General features: G+C 47.6%; 1 protein-coding gene across 4 annotated transcripts in view; it reads left to right on the forward strand.

The window, feature by feature from the left end:
• The window catches only part of samd12 (sterile alpha motif domain containing 12), a 234,754-nt gene that overhangs the window by 21,741 nt on the left and 195,199 nt on the right, over window positions 1-17,814 (forward strand). The window contains exons 1-2 of one of the 4 annotated variants that reach the window (XM_072467405.1): window positions 16,511-16,633; window positions 16,722-16,891. In XM_072467405.1, coding sequence (XP_072323506.1) covers window positions 16,618-16,633; window positions 16,722-16,891 — 186 coding nt within the window. In that variant the 5' untranslated portion in view covers window positions 16,511-16,617. Of the gene's footprint in view, window positions 1-16,510; window positions 16,634-16,721; window positions 16,892-17,814 lie in introns of those variants that run through there. The other 3 variants (XM_072467407.1, XM_072467408.1, XM_072467406.1) reach the window with 3 other exon arrangements.

A 17,814-nucleotide genomic window follows, 5' to 3' on the forward strand; every position in this document is an offset into this window, starting at 1 on the left:
ACGACAATCATTTGGTCCACCACCCCGCAGGAGCATGTTATTCGCCTCTAGCGCATATTCAAACGTATACATGAGCATGGCCTCCGCCTCAACAGCGCCAAATGCTCTTTTGGTCAGACGGAACTCCAGTTCCTCGGGGACCACATCTCCCAAATGGGTGTGCAGCCGGATGCGGACAAGGTAGCTGCTATCACAGCTATGAAAATACCAGAGGACAAGAAGGCGGTCCTCCGATTTCTGGGCATGGTCAATTTTTTAGGGAAATTTATCCCTAACCTCGCATCTCCTGCCACGGCTCTCAGGAACCTGGTCAGGAAGACGACAGACTTCCAATGGCTCCCTGCCCACGAGCGCGAGTGGAGAGAACTCAAAACAAAACTGACCACGACACCGGTCTTAGCTTTCTTTGATCCAGCAAAGGAGACCCAAATTTTGACCGATGCCAGCTAATCCGGCATTGGGGCAGTGCTCCTTCAACATGATGAGGCCTCATCATGGGCCCCCATTGCCATGACCCCCCCCCCCCCCCCCCCCCCCCCCCACTGAGCAGCGCTATGCATGGATCGAAAAGGAGTGCCTGGGCCTTGTGACCGGTGTGGTTTTAAGTTTCACGATTATGTCTACGGACTTCCTCAATTCACCGTCGAGACCGACCATCGCCTGCTGGTCAATATAATACTGAAAAACTTGAACGACATGACGCCTCGCCTCCAGCGTATTCTTCTCAAGCTCCGGCGATATGACTTCCAGTTGGTATACACCCCAGCCAAAGACCTCATCATTGCTGACGCTCTCTCCTGGGCAGTCAACACTCAATGTGACCCAGCGAGATTTGTCTGCCAGGTTGATGCCCATGTGGCATACACGGCCTCCAATCTACCTGCCACGGATGAACGCCTCATCCAAATTCGCCGCGAGACGGCGGCTGACCCTTTGCTACAGCGTGTCATGCGCCACCTAACGGACGGGTGGCTCAAGGGCCAATGCCCTCAGTTCTATAATGCCAGAGATGATCTGGCGGTAGTAGACTGGGTTCTTCTAAAACTGGGCCGCATTGTCATCCCGCATAGCATGCACCAGCTTGTCCTGGAACAACTACACGAGGGCCACCTTGGCGTGGAAAAGTGCCGCCGACGGGCCCGAGAGGCAATGTACTGGCCTGGCATTAATGAGGACATAGCCAACACAGTGCTCAACTGCCCCACTTGTCAGCGCTTCCAGCCGGCCCAACCACGCGAGACCCTGCAGCCCCAAGAGTTGGTCACGTCACGTCATGGACCAAGGTGGGCATCGACCTGTTCCACGCGCTCCACGCGCTGGGTAGAGACTATGTCCTGATCGTGGACTACTTTTCGAATTACCCGGAGGTGATACGGTTGCACAACTTCACCTCGTCTGCAGTCATTCGTGCCTGTAAAGAAACCTTTGCTCGACACGGTATCCCGCTCACAGTTATGTCGGACAATGGCCCCTGCTTCGCCAGCTAGGAATGGTCCAACTTTGCCAGGCGGTACATTTTTGCCCATGTGACATCCAGTCCCTTGTACCCCCAATCCAAAGGCAAAGCGGAGAAGGGCGTACATAGTCAAACGGCTCCTCTGCAAGGCTGCCGATGCTGGGTCCGATTTCTACTTCGCCTTGCTAGCCTATCGCTCCGCCCCACTGTCCATTGGCCTGTCGCCAGCCTAGTTGCTTATGGGTCGTACCCTCAGGACGACTGTGCCGTCCATTCATGTCCCAGACCTCGACCACGTTCCGGTCCTTCGCCGGATGCAGCTGTCTCGTGCACAGCACAAGGCAGCTCATGACTCCCGTGCAGCTGATCTCCCTGCTCTGGCTCCGGATGACAACGTCCGCGTCCTTCTCCCGGATGGTGGCTGGTCTGCAACTGCTGTTGTCCTTCGGCAGGTGGCCTCCCGCTCGTTCCTGGTTCGGCTACCGGATGGCTCCATTCTGCGCCGCAATCGACATGCCCTTCGTCTCGTTCCACGCTCGCTACATGATCCTCCACTGTTGCCTCGCCCTCCTGCTGACCCTGCTATGGACTATGCAGAACTCCCTGTCACTCTGCATCCCCCTGACTCTGACGTAGTCCAGCCCGCTCCTGAACCAGCGGCTCTCGACCCACCCTTGAGGCGGTCAACCAGAATTTGTCACCCATTTGTCGCGACTTAATTTATGAACTTTGCGGACTTTCTGAATTGTTTTTTTGCTTTGTTTGATCACTTCCCTGGTTTGTATATAGTGTTGATTTTGTTATTCTTGTTGCATACTGGTTCTCTGCACCAGGCACCTTCCCATGTAAATAGCTTAGTTCTCATGTACATAGTCCTGTAAATATGTCCTCGCACTCCACACGTAGTCAGGAACATTCTCACCATACATTTATTTATTGCCACACACATACATTCTTTTATAAAAGGGGGGATGACATTCTTTTATAAAAGGGGGGGATGTCATAACATACACCAGTATATCCTGGTGCAGATACACACACACACTGATGGACACACAGCGGGACCAATCAACACACACAACACCGCAGCCAAACACCAGTTAGAGCATACGCACTATAAAGACTGGGGGCATCAGGGTTCCCGCTCATTCGAGATGCAGCTTCCGAATAGGACAGAGCTTACAGCTTGCAGCACAGATCTTCACCATGTGCTGAGTGCATTGACTGGTTAGGACAAGGCATAGGTCTTTAGTTCAATCTAATATCGTGTTAACCCACAGTGGGAGTATTTTCAACAGTTTCTGACTTAATAAAATAGTGTTGCACTATTTTATTAAGTGTTGGTGGCCTGTATGTGTTCCACGGATCCCGAGCACCCAACACATCAGAGGGGTTATTGGGTTACGGGGTATTGGCACAATTTTGCTGCCTGATTCACAGTTAATTTATGGTCCCCGCATATTCTAATGGTTCCATCCGGCTTAACCACTGGGACGATGGGAACTGCCCATTCTGAAAACTGTACAGGCTTGATGATATCTAATTCTTCCAACTGCTTGAGTTCACTTTCTCATGCAAGGCATAGGGCACGGGTCGGGCTCTATAAAACTTGGGCGTGGCCTCCAGATCCACCTATATTTTTGCTTTTAGGCCCTGTATCTTGCCTAACTCGTCTTGAAATATCTCCTGAGGAAAGACATCGAGAAAACCTTTATCATTAATTTTTAAGACTGCCAGGCAATTTAATCTAATTTGACAAAGCCAATCTCGGCTTATCAAACTTGGCCCCCACTGCTATTGAAGACAGTTGAATTGACTGGTGTTGGTAGCTGATGGACATTGTTGTTGTTGCTAGGATCCTTTAAAGCTTCCCCAGAGTACGTGGATAGCCTGGCCATTCTGTTTCCTAACCTCAGGGACTGAACCCCTCTTGCAGATAACAATAAGTTTCTTCTCTTACAACTGTAGCAGAGATACCCGTGTTCACCTCCATTCTAGAGTGGCTGAATGTTTACCATCAACACAATCGTGATTGGAGCCATCTTGTCCATCTTTTAATGTTGTTTAGCCTCTATACTTCAGATCTGTTTTCAGGGTTATTCTCAACACTGTGTACTTGAATCGGAGTTTTTCGTGGCCTCCCTGGTGAGCTATACTTGGTCTTGCACTTGCTCCTAATGTGCCCCCTCCTAGTAGGCATAACTCAGGCTTCCCTGAATTTACATCTTTCCTGGGGTTGATCTCTCCCACATCGGTAGCATTCTTCATTGTTCCTGGTCAGTGAACCAAATTCCCAATACTTCGGCAGTCCTTTTGCTCCAAGCCTCTTTACTCATGACTTTCTGCCACCTCATCCTTGACGCCACGACCACCAGTAGCTTCCCACCAAATGTGGTGAACCGTGCCTGCTTGCGTGCTTTGCCCCCGTATTTCAACATTTCCCCAAGCCTGGCAATCTCTAATGCCTTCTTTAAGGTAATCCTGCCTCTGCTCATAATTTATTTTGTATGGCTGTGTCATTAACACCACCGACTACCTTGTCTCTCAACATGTTAAGTGCAAACCCAAACTCGTACTGTTCAGTGGTTTAATTTTGGTGCGCTACAAGCACCACTATCATTTCTCCTGAGGCTCCTGTCATCGATGTGGTGTTCTCTGTGTTGCTTATTTAGGATGTTTGGCGTAGTGTTCCACAAAGACCAAAGTATAGCTTTTACTTCAATAAGGCTATGATTTTATTTAAACTACTAAACTGGGTTTCGACACTGAGACCTTTTAGAATATAGAATTGATCAAGAACATCTAACTACACTCATCTACTGCAAACCTCACTCACTGGTGTAAACTATAATCTAACCTTCTCACTAACTGCTCTTATGACCTTCACTACCTGTCTCCTGCTTACACTCCTCCCCCAAGGTCGACTGCTTTATATAGTAGTGTCTGCAGCTCCATCAAATGGCTATTCATGGTACTTCATTAACCCTTGTAATGCTGATAGTTATGCCAATACCACAGTCAAATTAAATTTGTATTGTTGCATTATCACCGAGAACTTCGGGTGATAATGTCCGTTAACTAATTCCACAAGCTCCTCAAATTTTGCCTCGGCAATTCCCACCTGAGACTGGGACGTGCTCCGCAGTGCCTGTGGGAGGTTCACGTGGGACTGGGACATGTCCCCCAGGGTGCCGGCCATTCTGTCAAGGTGCTCAGCCATGGCCGACACTGACTGAGCCAAGCCTTGGATACCTCCACTCGTGCTGCTGACGTTGTGCACCAGGCTGTTCACTGCAGTCGCCACCCTAGCAGTGTTGGCTTCAGTGACATGCATTGCTGGTGCTTTCTCCTGTGCCAGTAGCCTCTGGGACTCCTCCAATTGGCTATGGACCGACAGACGTTTTGCTGACATCCCCTCCGAATATCACAGTCGCAACGTATTGACTGCATCAGCTCCGGGTAAAGCTGGTCCAGAGGCTCAGCATCTGACTGGGACCCAGCTGGGTCATGGGATCCAGCAGACCTCCGACTGCTGTCTTGCATGGACATTCCTGCCTCCACCTGATGTGCATCTGCAACTGTAAGATACTCACCAGAATGTGCCCCAGAAGCCTGGCCACTACTATGCCTCTGCATTGGTGGAGAGTGGGGATGACAGCTGTGCGGCGAATATTGTGGTCTTGGAGCTCCCCTCAGATGTTCTCATGGGAGCGGGGGGAGGGTCCACATCGGATGGTCCAGCCCCATCAGATGAAGGTCCTGTGGGAGAATGGACATGTGGTCTGTTGGAGGGGTGGGCCAATCTGTATGGCATTAAATACTTGCGTGTGACAGGTCGTCTGGGTGGCGGTCGGTGGAATCTCTCCTCTGGGCCATACTCCAACCTCCTATGTCGATGACCGATGTGTCCTCCGCCATCCCCGTGCCCTCCAGGGCCTGTTACTCATAGGGGTGAGGACTCTAATGTCTGGCATCCCGCCGCCCGCCTGGGGCCTCTCCCATCTGATGTGGGCCATCTTCTCTTGTGGGGACATCGTGAGCCCCATGCTTTGTTCAATGCACGTGGGGGGAATGGGGGAAAGGCTGGCGACGTTGGCAGCACTGCTGGACATGGGTTGGCCAGGGCATGGTTTGGTGCTGGGGGGTTGGTGTCAGGCGTATGGTGAGCAACCCACCTGTGCGGCCTCGTTGATCTTATGGCACTGGGTGCCGGTCCTCATGGAGTTGCTCCCTGAGCTGCTGGCCGCTGCCACTTCCTCCCAGGCAGCACTGGCTGCCCTGTTACTGACCCTCTGAGCCCCTCGGGGGGTGGGTGGGGAGGGGAGGGGGGGGGGGGGGGGTGGCTGTGACGGCCTCACGGGTTAAGCGTCGGTATGCTCGCTGAGTTCCCACTCAGTACCACACTTAGAAACTTTTCCATTAAATCGCTCCCAGTAACTGCATCGTTGCCTTTTTCTCCAGTAAGATTTTCCATGATTCCAGTGGTGGTGGTCACCCTGAGAATCTGGAAGCAGTTAAGGGAACATTTTAAGCTCTGGTCCATGTCTTTGGTAACCCCCATCTGCAATAGCCATCTTTTCTGCCTGTGGGTTTGGACTTGACGTTAAGTCATGGGAAGAGAAGGGTTTGGAGAGGTTTGGGGACCTGTTTGTGGACGGGAGGTTTGCCAATTTTAAGAAGCCGATGTAGAAGTTCCAACTGCCCATTTCCAGTCTTTTCAGATACTTTCAATTTGTGAGTTTTCGCACATGGCATTTCCCTCCTTTCCTTGGCGCCACCCTCTTCCTTGTTGAGGAGGATTTTGTTTTTGGTCAGGTCCAGTGGGGGGGACTATATTGGGAATATACAGCCATACCCTCTCAGCAGAGTCCGCACCATTGAGTGAGATGAGGGCAAAATGGGAAGGTGAGTTGGGTCCATTCTGAATGATGAGGTATGGAGTGAGGCCCTTCACATGGTCAACAACTCCACATCTTCATGTGCTTGGCTAAGTCTGATCCATTTCAAGGTGGTGCACAGGACACATCTGACTGAAGCGAGGATGAGTGTGTTTTTCTCTGGGCTGGAGGACAAGTGTGAACGTTGCTCTCGGGGGCTGGCAAACCACACTCAAATGTTCATGTCTTGTCGTAGGTTGGAACATAGAACAGCACAGCACAGAACAGGCCCTTCGGCCCTCAATGTTGTGCCGAGCATTGTCCGAAACGAAGATCAAGCTATCTCACTCCCTGTCATTCTGGTGTGCTCCATGTGCCTATCCAATAACCGCTTGAAAGTCCCTAAAGTGTCCGACTCCACTATCACAGCAGGCAGTCCATGCCACACCCTAACCACTCTCTTAAAGAACGTACCTCGGACATCCCTCCTATATCTCCCACCCTGAATCTTATAGTTATGTCCCCTTGTAACAGCTACATCCACCCGAGGAAATAGTCTCTGAACGTCCACTCTATCTATCCCCCTCATTATCTTATAAATCTCTATTAAGCCGCCTCTCATCCTCCTCCGCTCCAATGAGAGAAGCCCTAGCTCCCTCAACCTTTCCTCATTAGACCTACCCTCTAATCCAGGCAACATCCTGGTAAATCTCCTTTGCACCCTTTCCAATGCTTCCACATCCTTCCTATAATGAGGTGACCAGAACTGCACACACTACTCCAAATGTGGTCTCACCAGGGTCATGTACAGTTGCAGCATAACCCCACGGCTCTTAACTCAAGCCCCCTGTTAATAAACGCTAACACACTATAGGCCTTCTTCACGGCTCTATCCACTTGAGTGGCAACCTTCAGAGATCTGTGGACATGAACCCCAAGATCTCTCTGTTCCTCCACATTCCTCAGAACCCTGCCGTTGACCCTATAATCCGCATTCAATTTTTTTCTACCAAAATGTCTCACCTCGCACTTATCAGGGTTAAACTCCATCTCCCATTTTTCGGCCCAGCTCTGCATCCTATCAATGTCTCTTTGCAGCCTACAACAGCCCTCCACTCATCCACTACTCCACAAAGCTTGGTGTCATCAGCAAATTTACTGACCCACCCTTCAGCCCCCTCCTCCAAGTCATTGATAAAAATCACAAATAGCAGAGGACCTAGCACTGATCCCTGTGGTACACCGCTGGTAACTGGTCTCCAGTCTGAAAAATTTCCATCCACCACCACCCTCTGTCTTCTATGTAATAGCCGGTTACTTATCCAATTAGCCAAATTTCCCTCTATCCCACACCTCCTTACTTTTTTCATGAGCCGACGATGGGGAACCTTATCAAACGCCTTACTAAAATCCATGTATACGTCATCAACTGCTCTACCTTCATCGACACACTTGGTTACCTCCTCAAAGAATTCAATAAAATTTGTGAGGCAAGACCTACCCTTCACAAAACCGTGTTGACTATCCTGGATTAAGCTGCATCTTTCCAAATGGTCATACCTTCAGGACCTTTTCTATTATCTTCCCGACAACCGAAATAAGACTAACTGGCCTATAATTACCAGGGTCATTCCTATTACCTTTCTTGAACAGAGGAACAACATTCGCCACTCTCCAGTCCTCTGGCACTATCCCCGTGGACAGTGAGGACCCAAAGATCAAAGCCAAAGGCTCTGCCGTCTCATCCCTTGCCTCCCAAAGAATCCTTGGGTATATCCCATCTGGCCCAGGGGACTTGTTGACCCTCCGGTTTTTCAAAATTGCTAATACATCCTTCCTCAGAACATCTACTTCCTCCAGCCTACCCACCTGAATCGCACACTCATCCTCAAAAACATGGCCCCTCTCCTTTGTGAAAGCTGAAGAAAAGTATTCATTCAACGCCTCTCCTATTTCTTCTGACTCCATACACAAGTTCCCACTACTGTCCTTGACCAGCCCTACCCTCACCCTGGTCATTCTTTTATTTCTCACATAAGAGTAAAAATCCTTGGGGTTTTCCTTGATCTGACCCACCAAGGACTTCTCATGCCGCTTCCTAAGCCCTTTTTTCAGCTCATTCCTTGCTACCTTGTAACCCTCAAGCAACCCTACTGAACCTTGTTTTCTCATCCTTACATACTCTTCCTTTTTCCTCTTGACAAGACATTCAACCTCTTTTGTGAACCATGGTTCCCTCACACTGCCATTTCCTCCCTGCCTGACAGGGACATGCCTATCAAGGACACACAGTATTTGTTCCTTGAAAAAGCTCCACTTTTCATTTGTGCCTTTCCCTGACAGTTTCTGTTCCCATCTTATGCTCCCTAATTCTTGCCTAATCGCATCATAATTACCCCTCCCCCAATTATAAACCTTGCTCTGCCCTATGGCCCTACCCTTCTCCATTGCAATAGTGAAAGACACCGAATTGTGGTCACTATCTCCAAATGCTCTCCCTCAAACAAATCTAACACTTGGCCCGGTTCATTACCCAGTACCAAATCCAATGTGCCTCCCCCTCTTGTCGGCCTATCCACATATTGTGTCAGGAAACCCTCCTGCACACACTGTACAAAAACTGCCCCATCCGAACTGTTCGACCTATAGAGGTTCCAATCAATATTTGGAAAGTCACCCATGACAACTACCCTGAGACCTTCACACCTATCCATAATCTGTTTTGCAATTTCTTCCTCCACATCTCTGTTACAATTTGGGGGCCTGTAGAAAACTCCTAACAATGTGACCGCTCCTTTCCTATTTCTAACTTCGGCCCATATTACCTCAGTAGGCAGATCCCCTTCAAACTGCCTTTCTGCAGCCGTTAAACTATCCTTGATTAACAATGCTACTCCTCCACCTCTTTTACCACCTTCCCTACTCTTACTGAAACATCTATACCCCGGAACTTCCAACAACGATTCCTGTCCCTGTTCTAACCATGTCTCCGTAATGGCCACAACATCGTAGTCCCAAGTACCAATCCACGCTCCAAGTTCAGCTACCTTATTCCGGATGCTCCTTGCATTGGAGTAGACACACTTCAACCCACCTTTCTGTCTGCCGGTACACTCCTGCGACCTTGATACCCTCCTCAATACCTCACTACTCTCGACACTGGCTTCTCAATGCAGCTCGGTTTCCCAGCCCCCTGACAAATTAGTTTAAACCCCCCCGAAGAGCCGTAGCAAATTTCCCTCCCAGGAAGTTGGTGCCCCTCTGGTTCAGGTGCAAACCGTCCTGTCTGTACAGGTCCCACCTTCCCCAGAATGTGCTCCAATTATCCACGTAACTGAAACCCTCCCTCCTACACCATCCCTGCAGCCATGTGTTTATCTGTACTCTCTCCCTGTTCGTCAACCCGCTAGCGCATGGCACCGGCAACAAACCAGAGATGACAGCATGGTTTGTCCTGGCTCTCAGCTTCCACCCTAGCTCCCTAAATTCCTGTTTTAAATCCCCGTCCCTTCTCTTGCCTATGTCGTTGGTACCGATGTGTACCATGACTTGTGACTATTCCCCCTCCCCTTTAAGGATTCTGAAAACATGGTCCGAGACATCACGGGCCCTGGCACCCGGGAGGCAACATACCATCTGTGAGTCTCTTTCGCCGCCACAGAACCATCTATCTGTTGCTCTAACTATCGAGTCCCCAATAACTATTGCTCTCCTGCCCTCCCTCCTTCCCTTCTGAGTCACAGGGACAGATGCACTGCTGGAGATCCATTCACCGTGGCTTAGCCCTGGTAGGTCGTCCCCTTCAACAGTATCCAAAACGGTATACTTGTTACTGAGGGGAATGACCACCGAGGATCCCTTCACTGACTGCTTCCTCCCAGCCCCTCTCACCGTCACCCATCTACCTTGATTCTTCAGAGTAACTCCATCCCTGAAGCTACATCTATGATATGACCACCTCTGCTTCCCGAATGATCCGAAGTTCATCCAGCTCCAGTTCCCTAATGTGGTTTCTGAGGAGCTGGAGATGGGTGCACTTCCCACAGGTGAAATCAGCAGGGACACTGACGGCACCTCTCACCTCAAACATTCTGCAGGAGGAACATTGCCCTGCCTTCCCTGCCATCCCCTCTAGATAAAAAAGAAAGAGCTTACCTGTTATTCACTCTACCCCTTAGGTTAAAGGAGGTGGAAGGGCGGGGGACACTACAAGTCTAGGGTTTAGAAATTGCCCAACTTAAATACAGGTAAAAATAAAACACTTAACCAGCAACCACTGCGCCCCACACAAGAACAGAAATCAGCTGTTATGGGCCTGCGCAAACAATTTAAATCTTTATTCCTTACCCAGCTGGTAAGCTTTTGGATCTCTTTCTTCAACACCATGACAGAAATACTCCCATGTCCATTGGTAGCCATTTTTGGGGTATCAGATTCGCCAGTGCTTCAGACAGGGGCGAAGGTCGATGTCCTCGCCTTCACCTCGGTGAAAGCCTGGAGATAGGTTCTGGTTGGGTGGCGATCTCCTACTACGTCCAGCTCCTCGGCTTGGTTGGGGGACTTCATGCCTTTCTTACATTTCAAGAAGGTTAAGTGCACCATTAGAGGGTCAGGAGAAAGGTTCTAAGATTGCAGCTGTTAACATAGAACATAGAAAATACAGCACAGAACAGGCCCTTCGGCCCACGATGTTGTGCCGAACCTTTGTCCTAGATTAATCATAGATTATCATTGAATTTACAGTGCAGAAGGAGGCCATTCGGCACCCTACCCAACACCAAGGGCAATTTTGGACACTAAGGGCAATTTATCATGGCCAATCCACCTACCCTGCACATCTTTGGACTGTGGTAGCAAACGGGAGCACCCGGAGGAAACCCACGCAGACACGGGGAGGACGTGCAGACTCCGCACAGACAGTGACCCAAGCCGGAATCGAACCTGGGACCCTGGAGCTGTGAAGCAATTGTGCTATCCACAATGCTACCGTGCTGCCCTTAAGAACAAATAAATCTACACTATATCATTTTACTATAATCCATGTACCTATCCAATAGCTGCTTGAAGGTCCCTAATGTTTCCGACTCAACTACTTCCACAGGCAGTGCATTCCATGCCCCCACTACTCTCTGGGTAAAGAACCTACCTCTGATATCCCTCCTATATCTTCCACCTTTCACCTTAAATTTATGTCCCCTTGTAATGGTGTGTTCCACCTGGGGAAAAAGTCTCTGACTGTCTACTCTATCTATTCCCCTGAACATCTTATAAACCTCTATCAAGTCGCCCCTCATCCTTCTCCGTTCTAATGAGAAAAGGCCTAGCATCCTCAACCTTTCCTCGTAAGACCTACTCTCCATTCCAGGTAACATCCTGGTAAATCTTCTTTGCACCTTTTCCAAAGCTTCCACATCCTTCCTAAAATGAGGTGACCAGAACTGTACACAGAACTCCAAATGTGGCCTTACCAAAGTTTTGTACAGCTGCATTATCACCTCACGGCTCTTAAATTCAATCCCTCTGTTAATGAACGCGAGCACACCATAGGCCTTCTTCACAGCTCTATCCACTTGAGTGGCAACTTTCAAAGATGTATGAACATAGACCCCAAGATCTCTCTGCTCCTCCACATTGCCAAGAACTCTACTGTTAACCCTGTATTCCGCATTCATATTTGTCCTTCCAAAATGGACAACCTCACACTTTTCAGGGTTAAACTCCATCTGCCACTTCTCAGCCCAGCTCTGCATCCTATCTATGTCTCTTTGCAGCCGACAACAGCCCTCGTTACTATCCACAACTCCACCAATCTTCGTATCGTCTGCAAATTTACTGACCCACCCTTCAACTCCCTCATCCAAGTCATTAATGAAAATCACAAACAGCAGAGGACCCAGAACTGATCCCTGCGGTACGCCACTGGTAACTGGGATCCAGGCTGAATATTTGCCATCCACCACCACTCTCTGACTTCTATCGGTTAGCCAGTTCGTTATCCAACTGGCCAAATTTCCCACTATCCCATGCCTCCTTACTTTCTGCAGAAGCCTACCATGGGGAACCTTATCAAATGCCTTACTAAAATCCATGTACACTACATCCACTGCTTTACCTTCATCCACATGCTTGGTCACCTCCTCAAAGAATTCAATAGGATTTGTAAGGCAAGACCTACCCCTCACAAATCCGTGCTGACTATCCCTAATCAAGCAGTGTCTTTCCAGATGCTCAGAAATCCTATCCTTCAGAACCCTTTCCATTACTTTGCCTACCACCGAAGTAAGACTAACTGGCCTGTAATTCCCAGGGTTATCCCTAGTCCCTTTTTTGAACAGGGGCACGACATTCGCCACTCTCCAATCCCCTGGTACTACCCCTGTTGACAGTGAGGACGAAAAGATCATTGCCAACGGCTCTGCAATTTCATCTCTTGCTTCCCATAGAATCCTTGGATATATCCCGCCAGGCCCGGGGGACTTGTCTATCCTCAAGTTTTTCAAAATGCCCAACACATCTTCCTTCCTAACAAGTATTTCCTCGAGCTTACCAGTCTGTTTCACACTGTCCTCTCCAACAATATCGCCCCTCTCATTTGTAAATACAGAAGAAAAGTACTCATTCAAGACCCCTCCTATCTCTTCAGACACAATACACAATCTCCCGCTACTGTCCTTGATCGGACCTACCCTCGCTCTAGTCATTCTCATATTTCTCACGTGTAAAAGGCCTTGTGGTTTTCCTTGATCCTACCCGCCAAAGATAGTTCATGTCCTCTCTTAGCTCTCCTAATCCCTTTCTTCAGTTCCCTCCTGGCTATCTTGTATCCCTCCAATGCCCTGTCTGAACCTTGTTTCCTCAGCCTTACATACGTCTCCTTTTTCCTCTTAACAAGACATTCAACCTCTCTTGTCAACCATGGTTCCCTCACTCAACCATCTCTTCCCTGCCTGACAGGGACATACATATCAAGGACACGTACCTGTTCCTTGAACAAGTTCCACATTTCACTTGTGTCCTTCCCTGACAGCCTAAGTTCCCAACTTATGCACTTCAATTCTTGTCTGACAACATCGTATTTACCCTTCCCCCAATTGTAAACCTTGCCCTGTTGCACGCACCTATCCCTCTCCATTACTAAAGTGAAAGTCACAGAATTGTGGTCACTATCTCCAAAATGCTCCCCCACTAACAAATCTATCACTTGCCCTGGTTCATTACCAAGTACTAAATCCAATATTGCCCCTCCTCTGGTCGGACAATCTACATACTGTGTTAGAAAAGCTTCCTGGACACACTGCACAAACACCACCCCATCCAAACTATTTGATCTGAAGAGTTTCCACTCAATATTTGGGAAGTTAAAGTCACCCATGACTACTACCCTGTGACTTCTGCACCTTTCCAAAATCTGTTTCCCAATCTGTTCCTCCACATCTCTGCTACTATTGGGGGGCCTGTAGAAAACTCCTAACAAGGTGACTGCTCCTTTCCTATTTCTGACTTCAACCCATACTACCTCATTAGGGTGATACTCCTCGAACTGCCTTTCTGCAGCTGTTATACTATCTCTAATTAACAATGCCACCCCCTCCCCCCCCCCCCCCCCACCTCTTTTACCACCCTCCCTAATCTTATTGAAACATCTATAACCAGGGACCTCCAACAACCATTTCTGCCCATCTTCTATCCAAGTTTCCGTGATGGCCACCACATCGTAGTCCCAAGTACCGATCCATGCCTTAAGTTCACCCACCTTATTCTTGATGCTTCTTGCGTTGAAGTATACACACTTCAACCCATCTCCGTGCCTGCAAGTACTCTCCTTTGTCAGTGTTCCCTTCCCCACTGCCTCATTACACGCTTTGGCATCCTGAATATCGGCTACCTTAGTTGCTGGACTACAAATCCGGTTCCCATTCCCCAGCCAAATTAGTTTAAACCCTCCCGAAGAGTACTAGCAAACCTCCCTCCCAGGATATTGGTGCCCCTCTGGTTCAGATGCAACCCGTCCTGCTTGTACAGGTCCCACGGAGCTGGACATCATCAGCTGTTAGGGGATTTTGGTTGTTTTTTGGAGTTGTCAATTTGTGTTTTTGCTTGTTACTCTTGCTCTTTTATTGCGCAACTTGTGTTAACTGTTTTGTATAATTTTATTATGAAATTTTTTAATAAACATATTTTTAAAAAAATAGAAATATAGCAAAAAGAAAGAATTGGAGATGTAGTAAAAAGAAAGATGCATCTTTTCAAATTGAAATGATGACGTTGGAATTGGAGAGAGAGGAAAACGTAAATGAGAGAGAGTTCCAGCTTAAAGCACTGGAAATGAAAAGGGAGCTGCCAGGAGGTAGAGGGAGCTTAAACCTAGAACCGAACCCAGTGTGGATATGCCCTATTCAGGCCCTGCCAAAATTGAAGAAAAGGAAGTGAGGCATTCCTAATTGTCAAAAAACGGAATTAACCAGAAGTTCCTGTTGGACATGTCACATATCAGTCAGATTGTCTCTATTAGAATATAGTTCAGATGTCTGATTTCTAATGACCTTCAAGCTGAAAGGCCATTTGCTCAATTAAACAATAAAAACAGTTCATCGTTTGATATATTTTCTGTTCCTGTTGCCTCGGTAGATCTAAATTACCATTCATTTTGGTCTGCAGGATTGTTCTGTGAAAGCAGGAGTCAGCGTTCAGAAGAATAGAGATCCTAATGTTCTTGGAAATTTTCTTCGGCAATCTTGTGACATGAGAATGAAATTGTTCTGTTTAGCTGGTAGTTGGCTCTTTTTGCAAAGGTAGTTGAGGTGCACGATCAACACACGGCAGTGCATGACTAAAAATGAGAGTCAAAATATACAGTTTTGGCATGCTGGATCAGTGGGACAAAAACATTAGATCTGTTGAACCCAGCGCTTGAAAAGAATAGAGTGCTATTGGTGTTGAATGATAGATTACAGGAGATTCGCCCTGAATCCAAGATTTATTAAATGTCCAGGTGCTGCGATCAGAAATGGCAGTATCCAGATCATCAACAAGGTAAGAGACAAAATACAGATGCAATACAGAGATTTGTTGATTTTTCCCCCCCCCCCCCCCCTTGAATCTCCAAATATATCAATTAAGCGCACTATCAGAAACCGAACATCATTCAAAGATCGTCGGCAGCATTTGCGAGTGTATCGAAGCGGCTCGCTTTGTTGGACAGTTGGATAGCAAAACAGTTTTTCAGGTGTTCTCCTGACTCTGGCAAGTGGTTGAAGATCTCAAACCTTTACCAAATGATTGCATGTTTGTCTTTAATAATATTGCATACATGTTATATCATGGTGATCAGGTCACCATGTTCTGTCAGTTTGGCAAGAATCAAAATCTGACAACACACTCCAGAACATGCCCGAGGTCAGCAACCTTCTATATTTGCTCAGTTGATGCACTCTGATTTTCACATTTTTACAGTGCTTTTCTTAGTGCTAAAAGCTATTAGAAATTTACAATCTTGAATTTCTACACATGTGGGTAACCCTTAACAATGCTGCTATCGGCAAGTTATTCTTCACACTATAAGTGAACATATGGGGGTAAAGGGAATCCCACTTTAGATATTGACCAACATTGCACAGACCCCCTTCCAAGCTTTCATTGATGCACGTTTCAGGAACCAGTAGCTGCCTGTGGGATGTCCTCCTTAAAAAAACTGACTTGGGTTTTTATAGCACCTTCACAAACACAATGTCCCAAAACACTTGACAGCCAATGAAGTACTTTTGGAGCGCAGTAATCACTGTTGTGGCAGGAAATGCAGCAGCCAAATTGCACATAAGTGAGCTCCTAGAAATGGCAATGTAATCCCAGATAATGTTTTCTCTGGTGATGTTTATTTGAGAGTTAAATATTGACCAGGAGACTGGAGATAACTTTTCTCTTATGTACCTTTTACACACACCGGAGAGGGACATGGAACCTGTAGGGGCAAGAGTCACCCACTGAACAACAACTGAGAAGAGAGCTTGCTATATTGAGTCACACAAGGGCAGCACGGTGGCGCAGTGTTTAGCACTGCTGCCTCACGGCACCAAGAATCCAAATTCAATCCCGGCCCCGGGTCACTGTCCATGTGGAGTTTGCACGTTCTCCCAGTGTCTGCGTAGGTCTCACCCCCATAACCCAAAGATGTGCAGAGTAGGTGGATTAGCCGCGCTAAATTGCCCCTTAACTGGGAAAAAGAGAATTGGCAATCTATAGCCTTGCAATTTGACTCCATTGCAACCATATTCAATTGTGGTTTAAATGTATGTTAGCAAAGGTGTGTAGCGATCTCCCACAATAGGAATTTGTTAATGCAACTTATCTTTCAAATGTTTATTATGTTTTATTAATCTTCAATTTTGCAGCTATCCATTGTAATCTTAATCACAACGGTGTAGATCATGCTGTTTGTACTGAAGATGTGAGCCTGCAAGTACTTGGTGATCCAGAAGTCTTGAATTCAAATGATGAAAAGTTCTTGAGGATAGTGGAATCAAATGACAGTCCAAAAAAACCAGAAACTGACTCAGTGAAGGTAAGTGTAGCTGCCATCAGATGTATAATTAAATCTTCCGGAATTTCAGAAAAATTAAACATTGCAGAATAAAATGTTCAGCCAGAAAGAAAATTGATATGTTTGAGATTAGTTTTGTGCCATCCATTGAAGTTGGGCAAAATATATGGCCTCCTTCTGCACTGTAAATTCCCCCCTTCCAGTTTCCCCCCCTTTCCACTGGGCACCCTTCCAATCTCGCTACTAGAATCACAGAATTTACAGTGCAGAAGGAGGCCACTCGGCCCATCTAGCCTGCACCGGCCCTTGGAAAGTTAAGCCCACACCTCTGCCCTATGCTCGTAACCCTGTAACCCCACCTCCCCTTTTTGGACACTTAAGGGCAATTTAGCATGGCCAATCCACCTAACCTACACATCTTTGGATTGTGGGAGGAAATCAGAACACCCGGAGGAAACCCACGCAGACACTGGGTGAAGGTGCAGACTCCGCATGGACAGTGACCCAAGTTAGGAATCAAACCTGGGACCCTGGAGCTGTGAAGCAACAGTGCTCAGCACTGTGCTTCCATGCCGCCCTATTGAAATTATAAGTACAAATCAAAACCCTGATGCTTTTTGTTTGCTCATCATTGTTTTCACTGAATTGGTACATCCCTCTGTGCAGGGGCTGCATTTGGATTTTGATCATAGACTCCTAATTAGACTCTTTGAAGTTTATCCAGTAGTATCTCCTGGAACCTTTACCATATAAGCAGTAAGTGGGTATGGATTCAAATACAACTGAAACAGATAGAAATCCGAGTGATGATTTGGGTAAGGTGACACTGGATGAGTAATTTATTATTTAATTAGCAAGAGGTGACATAATTCTTCCCCCTATTTTTTTTGCACAATTACCTGTTCCGTTGGACTGGGGAAGAAAAGCAGAGTACAGTTTCCTTC

This window comes from Scyliorhinus torazame, chromosome 11 (genome assembly GCF_047496885.1).
Source record: "Scyliorhinus torazame isolate Kashiwa2021f chromosome 11, sScyTor2.1, whole genome shotgun sequence".
In the NCBI taxonomy this organism is placed as follows: Eukaryota; Metazoa; Chordata; class Chondrichthyes; order Carcharhiniformes; family Scyliorhinidae; genus Scyliorhinus; species Scyliorhinus torazame.